Genomic DNA, 10,211 nt, shown 5'->3' on the forward strand with positions numbered 1-10,211 from the left:
AATCACCAAAAACTGATGAAATTTTAGAACATTTCCCGAAAAATTGCATGAAAAGGCATGAAATATACGTTACAATAAATTATATAAAGTGGGTGTCAAAGGAAGTTTTAAATCCTAAACCTAATATGTTTTTTGCCCAAAATAACTTAATGTTTGGAATTACGAATTTATAAAAAAAAATCTGATAAATATCGGAAAATCTTTTTTGAAAATTTGATGGAATTATTTTAGTAATTTACCTACTTATTGATTTTTCCCCCAATCTGTCATATTGTCAGAAAATCAACAAGATTATTTCCCCAAGTTTTAAAAGGCTGACGTATAAATATAAAAAAGTCTACAAGATTTTTGCAAGTTTTCAAAAAATACCTACCTATAAGTATGACATAATGTCAGTAAATTATAAAGTTTTTTTTCAAAATTTTTCAAAAGTCAAACTCATACCGAATTTGATTGATTTTCTTCTAAAAAAAAATTATTAAATTAAAAAAAATACCAAAAAGTAATACAATGTTGATGAACTTTGGCAAAAATTGTATAAAAACTAGTGCAAAGTGTGCGTAGCTAGCAGCCTTTTCTACAGCTATAACTGTTATTACATCTAGGTAGTGCATAAGTGAATCAACCATGTCACAGTAATGAGAATTTTTGAAACTCTCACTGCTTCAAAATAATAATTGTTTTTCAGTGTTTTCATATTTTCCAAATTACAATAGGTACTTATTTCAGAATAATTTATAAGCTTGTATTGCTTCTAAATTAAGAAATTTCTAGTTGTTTTTCATAGTTTGCATTGTTTTAAAATTTACAAAATTTCAAATCAATTTCCCGAATTCCCCATCGCTACAATTGAAGGGTTTAATTCCAAGTCGGCCTAAGTCCATTTTTTCCGTTTCGAGAAAAACACAAATAAGTGTTTTTCTCGCCCTTCCGCTTCAATAATAAATGATGTGATTATATGGTTGTGAAGCTTGATCTTTCTGCTTTAAAGTACCGTATTGGTATTTTTTTTAATTTTGCGTATTTTCAGCTCCAGAGCGCGTCAAACAGTCAGAAAAAGTGGACTTAGGCCCATTTGGAATTATCTGATGTTAAAAATTTCGAAAAAGAGCTGGAAAACGCGTTTTTTCAAAAAAAAATTCACGAATCATTAATTTAATACATTTCTGAAACAATTTCATTCGAAGCACCTTCAAATTTCGTCTCTCGAAAATCGTTGAAAAACTTGGAAAAAAACCGGCACAACCGCACTTGTATACAAATACTCTTAAAAAATGTATGATTTAGGCCACTTTGGAATAATCAGCTGTTTTTTTGAGCCGGCAAAACAGCGCTCCTGAGCGAAAAAAGTAACGCCAGGTGTTGGGACAAGGTGATAAAGGTGTTAACCGACCTGTACCACCAGATGGCGCTGCTTACTCAAAAATGATAAAAATGGACTTAGGCCGACTTGGAATTAAACCCTTCAATTTCATAAAGTTTTCAATAAATTTTCAGAATTTTGCATTGCTGCTGAGTTAGGAAATTTGTAATCAATTTTTAGAATTCACATTGCCTCTAAATAGTCAAATTTTGAATAATTTTTCAAAATTCTTATTGTCTTTAAATTAAAAAATTTCAAATTCAATTTTCAAGTTCATATTGTCCACAAATTGTAAAACGTTTACTCAATTTTTGGAATTTACATTGCCTCCAATTTTTCAGAATTCTCATCTTCTTCATAAATATTACAATACTTATTTCATATAATTTTCAAGTTCACATTATCTGCAACTTACAGAACTTTTAATCAATTTTTGGAATTGTCAGCGTCTCTAAATACAAATTTTCATATTATTTTTTTTAGAATTTCCATTGTCTTCAAATTTATAAATTTTCAACCCAATTTTCAGAACTTGCTTTTTATTCTAAATTAAGAATTAAATCTTATAAAATACATATGTTAAGAATTTGAATTGCGTCTAAATTACACGAAAAAAATATGGGTAATTTTTACAAAAAAATTTAACTAAATACTGGTATTTAGCACAATTAAGTACCAGATCCCATTCAATAATTTTTACTGTAATCGTATAGTAAAAATTATCATTTTAATAAATTTTGCTATAGGTACCATTAGTAAAAATCATTTTGTTTTAATAATTTTTACTAAATCATGATAATAAAAATTACATGGTTCAATTGTACAAAAATTAGTTTACTCATTTTGAAGTAATTTTTAAATTATAAGTAAAAAGTTGAAAATTATTCATGTCAAGGTAATTCTTACTATACTTATGGCTATAGGTAAAGACAAAAAATTAATGAAATGAATTTTTAGTTAGCAAATGATATCATAATTCATAACTCAATTTCAGCATTATTTTTGCCCCATTATCATGTACTACATAGGTAACTCCAAAGCATTTACCTATCCAATTTTCCTACAAAATATCTGTCACCTACCTACTTACCTCACGGGGATTCGAACCTGGGTCCCTAAATTTCCTATTCCTACCTACATGCCCTAACCACTCAGCCACGAATTCACTACGAGGGTTAGGGCATTAAAATAATATATTTGTTTGGTAAACGCCCCACCAAACCACTCCCACTTGGAATTTACAGCTAACAGACCGGGGGTGTAACAGGGTACAATGAAACACAGCTGGTGATGGAATAGACTGGGGGTATAGCAGGGTACAATGAGCGGCAGGTGTTCTACAAGTCCCCTTTTCCATTTTTTAGGATTTAATGCATTAAAATAATGAACTAAAATTGCAATTACTCAGCAATTACCCATCCTAATTGAATGGAAATAAATCTATACCCTCCGCCTTAATGATTCTCAAGTGGTGTCCAATAGGTACGAAAAACGGTTGGATAGCTTAAGCGAACATTCATTGTAATTGAAATTTCAATTTCTCAAAGCGAAACCAATAGTGTGCTACGCACGCAAAAAACATTAAAAATTTTAAAAAAGTACCAAAAATTGAAAAAATTAGGTAAAAATTACATAAAAATGTATCAAAAATGATAATATAATAACACAAAAAGAAGAATTAAAATCCCTGAATGTGACCCTAAAATAATGAAATTTTAGTAATACTTGCATAAAAATTGTATAAAAAGATTCAGTCGAAAATGTTGAAATAACATGAAAATACTCCCCAAAAAAACCACCAAAATAATGAAAATTACAAAGAATTTAAAGGATTTTTGCAAAGTTGGGCAAATTGTAGGTAAAGACAATCATAAAACGTGACGTAAAAATAGAAAAAAAAAACATTAAAATAAATAAAAATCAAACTTTAGGAAAATTTTTCAAAATTGGGCAAAATATACAGGAAATTGTCTAAAATGGCTTAAAAACATAAACGATCCTTAAAAATCATTCAAAATCAGTTTTTTCTTTAAAAATGATAAAAAGATGAAAATTTTTTTGTAAAATACAAAATTTTGCAAAATTGCACAAAACATGACATTTCTTTCAAAACACAAGTAAAACCAACAAAAACACTGTAAATCATCAAAAACTGATGAAATTCTAGAAAATCTGAGACAAATTGCATAAAAAGTATTACAAAACATGTTGAAATCATATTGAAGTACAAAAAAAACTTTAAAATCTTTTCAAATCATCAATAATACTGAAGAAATTTTTGAAAGTGCTCGAAAAAGTGTGAAAAAAATGTTAAAATCATGTTAAAGCACAAAAAAAAAGTTAAATCCGTGTAAATCACCAAAAAATTATGAAATTTCTGAAACTTTGGCAAAAATTGTTTGAAAAACATGTTAAAGTTACTGAAAAAGCATTAAGATTACTTTAAATCACTGAAAAAACTTACGAAATTTAGAAAAATTTGGCAAAAATTACGTGAAAAAGTGTTGAAAATTTGTTAAAATTATGTTAAAATCACAAATAAGCAAAAAAAGCATTAAAGTCACTATAAATCATCAAAACCTGACGAAATTTTGAAAAACTCTCCGAAAATTGCATGAAAAACGTTACAATGATATAAAATATGTGCACAGTCTCCTCTTCGAAGAAAATTTTAAATCATCGATAATTCGATAGGTATTTTTTTTTTTGGTAAAATTAATTCAATGTTTGGAATTCCAAATTTAAGATAAAATCTGAAAAAATATCGGAAAGTCTTTTTTGAACATTCGATAGGAATTATTTCAGTAATTCATCGACCCCCCCCCCCCACCTACCTGTCACATTGTCAGAAAGTCAACAAGATTTTTTTCAAGTTTATGCCAGAAAGTTATAAGGTTTTTTTTTTCTCAAAGTTTTCAAAAGTCAAACTCACACCGAATTCGAAAAAACAGAAAAAAATTATAACATCAAGAAAAATTACCAAAAAATAACGCAATATTCATGAAATTTTGCAAAAATTGTACAGAAAATGTGTTAAAAGTAGGTAATGTTAAAATGGCGTAAAATGATGAAATTATTTTTCTTAATCAAAAAATGAAACAATTCGTTTATCGATGGTGATAAAATTCGAATTTACAAAACAATAATCACCATAGGGTCCTACTACATCTTTTAACATTTTTCCTCCGAGATGTTGGATTTAGGGAGTAATTTGAAAGCCCCCTCCCCCCGGGAAGACAAATTTTTCGTCAATTTTCAGAGCATAGTTCGGTAACGAAAAAAAGTGTCCAGACTATCCACCCTCTTTCCCTTACCTACACAATCTGTAGTCAAAATTTTGTAAAAAATAATAAACTTTGATTTCATATAATTTCATTAGACAACTTGATTAATGATTTTTCTAAAGTTTTCAGTCAACTCTTCGTGGGTAACCTTTTGTGAAAACTTTCAAATCCAAACACTATGAAAAGAATTTCCGCAAAATATACTTTCAAGGTATCTATCAGTGTCATTCTATTGTACTCATGCTGTCCTTTCTTTTGTTACAGTCATCGGAAGGTATTCCCGATAATATTCAATTAACGAAACAAGCTTCGCTTCAAGACACTCTAATGAGCAAATGAAAAACAAACGGATAACAAAATCGATAAATAAGTGAATAAACGAATAAACAGCAATACCTAAGTGACAAGCTACGAGTAAAATAAGAAAAATTCGTATACCTAAGGTACGTAGGTAGGTATAAAACAAAAACAAATGAACTCGCCGACGACGAAGACATCGACATCGACGACGCCGACGGTGGTATATTAATTATGACTAAACGGTAAAAAAACGATCGAACAGTAAAATATGGTATTCGTTTTGTATTTATGTAGGTATACGAAGAGAACTCGAATCTTCGAGATGAGATGATCGTATGTACCAGCAATGGCAATACCAATCCCGATACCAATAGCCGTAAAATCGAATCAACGAGTAGGTAGGTAGGATGTATAAATAATTACCTATCGTTGAACTGGGCGATGATAGCGGAATCGTTACTCGATACGTAACTGTGATAACCCTCAGACTGAGCGTAGGAAGACTGCTTTTGATGGAAATTTCTTATAATATTCTCGTCGTAATCGCACGTCGAATACGACTCCAGATCAGTCTTGGATAATAGCATCGTTTTATCAAAAACGTAACATTCCGCGTATTCTTCATCCTATGTAAGAGAAAAAAAACAATAAACAAAACAAAACATTAATAACGATATCGATTATGAGTTATGCGGTTACTATACGAGTACATATACGATGAGGTATTAAGTACAGGTAATTAGGTAGGTCTTTCTGCTTCTTGTTCTTGTGTTGTTTATCTTGTATTACTCGTACGTGTACGTAATTTTGATAATGTTTCTTTTCCTATGTCGAATACTTGGTCCAAATAATTAGCCGGTGTGTCGACAACTCGACACATATATAAACAGTCATAATCACAATCTTTCCTAAACTCGACTCATAACAACCGTATAGGTAGGTATAGGTAGAGGTAGAGGATACAGGTATACGGTACACATAACGTAATAATGCAGAAAATTCGTTTTCTTTCATTCACACATTCACACGACGATGATGATGATGAAGAAGGCGACGCGACGACGACCGACAACGACGTTGCGTTTTGACGAAAAATGCGGCCACTTTCACTGATACTTACACACGCATCATTATTCTTTTGGTTATTTTGTCTTCTTTTGAATTTGCCAACGCTTACACTTTTTATTTTGAGATGTGAATTGACGCGAGTTACTAGGTAGATGAGGAGTGAGGATTGTTTTGATCCAAGTTGAGTAAACTCGTGAATTAGACGTACTATGTACTCGTTGAGTTGTCTATCTTGTGGTCTGCATATTTTCGAATGTGGAGATTTTCAAATAGAATATTTTCCACTGGTTTACTTAATCGTTTCAAGTCTAGAATTAGGTAATTAAACTATAGTAAACTTTGAGAAATTTCATAGGAAAAGATCAAATCAAACTCTGGATTCGTAATTTTTCAAAAAAAAAAAGTTTTGGTTTAATTTTTATTTTTATTTTCTCATTTCAGAAATTCGAAAAATTGATCAGAAATGGTTTCATGGTTTTTGAAGAGAATTTCAAACGAAGAGTCAGAAATCATTGATCAACGATTATAATTATGTTGATATGATACTTAGCTTATACCTACTCTGAGATTGATATTTTGCCATTTGATGATGTGAGAGGAACTGGATGTGAAAAAATATGCCACCGAAAGTGCACCATATGTTTTCGAAAAGGGGCACGTTCCATTTGAAATTGCACATGTAAGTGGTTTTTTTGAATAAAATATCTATTTGACCTTCCCCCATTGATAGTTCATGCTGAGAGAAAAAAATACGATGCAGGTATGTGAACGATTACCTACTTCATCTATATTATTTAAAGCTTACAACGAAACCTTACGTGGACTCATACTTGACTTTGAACTTTTTTTTTGCAAGTTGAAGGATTGTAGGATAGTCGATTGTGAACGTTTAAGTGATTGCACGGTAGCCAAATTCAGCATCTAATTCTCAACGCTCAAATTTAGTCGTATTTTCATTTTTTTTTTTTTTTTTTTTAGAGACCTGCCAGGGACGAAAGTGAAACTAAAAAAAAAACTGCTTTTTGCTGAAATGTCTTGATTTTTTTTTGTTTCAAAAAAAGCAGGCATCGTAGCCAAATTTTTCTTTAAAAAAGTGACTTTAGTGACTTTTGAAAAAAGTGACCAAAAAAGTGACCAATTTTTTTTAAATTCCAGCGTTCAGGAGAGCAAAAAATCGAAAAACAAAAGCAAAAAAACGTTCAATATCTCACCTAAAAACTATTACTTTATTCTCCCACCTGGCCCTACCGGAAAATCCGTTTTTTTTTCAAATGTGAGATCGAGTAGTTCATTTTTTTATTTTTAAAATTTTAGAATTTAAATGATGTTTGTTTGAAGGAAGTTGATTTTGAAAATGAAAAAAAAAAGACCTAATGGAGGGCGAAAGCTCTTGAAAATTTGTATTTTGAGAGGCATAAAACGATGTTTTTTGTGAGAAGTTTATTTTTTGGCTGTAGAGCTTGATTTAAAAAAAAATTCTAGCCTCATTTTGAAAAAGAAAAGAAAACAAGCCCGAGCGAAGCGAGGGCAATAGCTTTCGAATGTTTAATAAAGAAAATTCGCATGATGATTTGGATGAAAAACGATTTATTTTGTTTAAAAAACGAAAAAAAAATGAAAAAAGTGACTTTTTTGAAAGAAAAGTGACCAATGGTGACTTTTTGATGAAAAAAGTAACCGAAAGTGACTTTTTGTGAAAAAAGTGACCAAGTCATTATAAAAGTTACCCCCAAAGATGCCTGAAAAAGTCTTACTTTTTGAATAATTTTTTCATTTTTTGCTAAATTGTTAAAAAGTCACAATTCATTGCTAAAACTGTCCAAAAAATTTGTTTTGTGAAAAAATATAGGTATTTTAATTTTTTTACTCAAATTGTTTTGCGAAGTCTTGATTTTTGGCCAAATAATCGTGAAATTCTACACCTTGACCAAAATAATTTCCAAAACCTAAAAGTCTTGCTTTTGTTAAGATTTCAAATTTTTTGCCTAAATGATCCAAAAGGTCATTTTTGACGAATTGTCAACAATTTCTGTTTTTTTTGTCAAAATGATTTCATTTTTTTGCTAAAATAGTCGAAACATATAACATTGCTTTTTTCACCAAAATAAAATTAAGTAAGTATCAAAATATCCTGTTTTTTTTTTTTTTTTTTTTTTTTTTAATTATCTTGATTATTCATCAGAATTGTTAAAATGTCTTGATTTTCTGCCAGAAAATCCAAATTTTTATCCATAATTATCAAATGTCTTTGTTTTTTTTGTCAAAATTATCAAGAAGCCTTGCATTTTTTCATAATTGTTAAACAGTATTAATTTTTTTCAAAATTATCAAAAAATCTTGCTTTTTTGTCAAAACATCTTTTTTTTTACAAAAATTGTCACAAGAGTTGATTTTTTGCCAAAATAGTTTCACCAAAATTGTCAAAAAAAAAAAAAAAACGTATCTTCATTAAATTATTTTGATTTTTTGCAAAAATGTTCAAAAAGTCTCGACTTATTGCAAAAAGTTCTCATTTCTCGATCAAATTGTCAAAAAACCATTTTTTTTTGTGAAAATATCATTTTTGCTGTAGTAGTCACAGAGTCCTGAGTATTTCCCGAAATAGTCAAAATACCTTGTTTACCAAAATATATCACAAATTCTGTTTGTTTGTTTTTTATATCAAAACTTTAAAAAAAAAAAAAAATACTCAAAAATGCTGCTTCTCTGTCAAAATAATGTCTTGGTTTCTTTTTGTCTCTATATTGATGCTCTCTGATCCGTCGTCAGGATTTCTTTTTATCTTGCTTATTTTGCTAAAATTGTCGCAAAATCACAATTTTCTGCAAGAATAGTCGTAAAATTCTGAATTGGCATATAAATTGTCGACAAATTATATTTTTTGCCAAAATAAGTAGGTATCTAGATTTTGTGCAAAATTGGTCAAAAAGTCTTAATTTGTGCCCAAAATGTTTTCAATTCATTGGCTAGAATGTGAAAAATTGCCAATTTTTTTCAATCAAAATGTTTTCATTAAGCATTGTTTTGTGACTTTGTGAATACGTAACTTTTTAATTTGGAAACAAAATAATTTTTTATCGAAATATCCTGATTTTTGTCTAAATTGTCAACTGGTCGTGTTTTTTTGGCAAAATTTTCAGATTTTTTCATTTCAAAATGTCTCGATTTTCTTCCAGCATTTGTAATTATCACCCAAAGTTACCAAAAGGTCTTGAACTTTTGCCAAATATCACGATTTGTTGTAAAAATGGTGTAGAAGTCTTGATTTTTTGCCAAAATATCTCATTTTTTCGGCCAAGTAGTCAAAAAAATCCCTTTTTTTCATTTTTCAACAATCTATTCCAATTTTTTGGCAAAAAATTCTGCTTCTTTGTCAAAATGTGTCGTTTTTTTTGCCAGAATAATCAGTTTGTCCAGAATTTTTTTCAAAATGTTTCAATTTTTCCGAGTAAAATTCACCAAAAGTGCTGATGTTTTAGCCAAAATTGTGGTTAAGTTGTGATTTTTCGCCAAAGTGTAAATTTTTTTTTTATCAAACTAGGTAAGTACTTACTAATTTTGATATTTTTACAATACAAAAATTGCCACAAAGTCTTGATGAAATAGTTTCGCTAAATTGCCCATAAAAAGTTTTTCTCTTCGTCAAAATTGTATCTTGATTTTTTTTTAAATGGTCAAAAAAGTTTTGATTTGTTGCCTTTTCATTTTTGACCAAAGACGTATCCAAATGATTTTGGCAAAATTAGTCTTGTTTGTATTGTGAAAATTGTGAAAAAAATTGTGTTTTTTTAATCAAAAGGAGGAGTATCGATAAGGCCATTTTTTGGCCGCAGACAGTTATCGACTGAACCACTCTTAAATTGTTGTAATTAATGCCCCAAATACGAATCCGTGGTTAGTTGACCCAAAATGACCATTTTTTGGGCTCCAGGGGTTCCCAAAGTTGCGAATAAAAAAAGAATTTTTGGAACCACTGAGTATTATTTTCAAAAACTTTTTTAGCGTAGAATATCTGCTTGAACCCGTTAAACATAATACGGGGCAATTTTTCCATTTTCGACCCTCGGGGGCAGAAATTGGGGGGATTTTAATTTTTGGAAAATTTTGGAACCACCATTTTGAACCCACCCCTTTGAACCCCGCTAAAAAGCTTTTTACAGTTCATTAGTATTTAAAAGACCTCCATCCTACCAAAT

At 29.8% G+C, this 10,211-nt stretch overlaps 1 protein-coding gene across 2 annotated transcripts in view; it reads right to left on the bottom strand.

Annotated features, from left to right (window-relative positions):
- Positions 1–10,211, bottom strand: part of Shrm (Shroom) — a 48,055-nt gene that overhangs the window by 19,556 nt on the left and 18,288 nt on the right. For both annotated transcript variants that reach the window (XM_065355484.1, XM_065355483.1), the window contains exon 2: positions 5,371–5,573. In XM_065355484.1, coding sequence (XP_065211556.1) covers positions 5,371–5,573 — 203 coding nt within the window. The remainder of the gene's footprint in view (positions 1–5,370; positions 5,574–10,211) is intronic.

Source organism: Planococcus citri, chromosome 3, assembly GCF_950023065.1.
Source record: "Planococcus citri chromosome 3, ihPlaCitr1.1, whole genome shotgun sequence".
NCBI lineage: Eukaryota > Metazoa > Arthropoda > Insecta > Hemiptera > Pseudococcidae > Planococcus > Planococcus citri.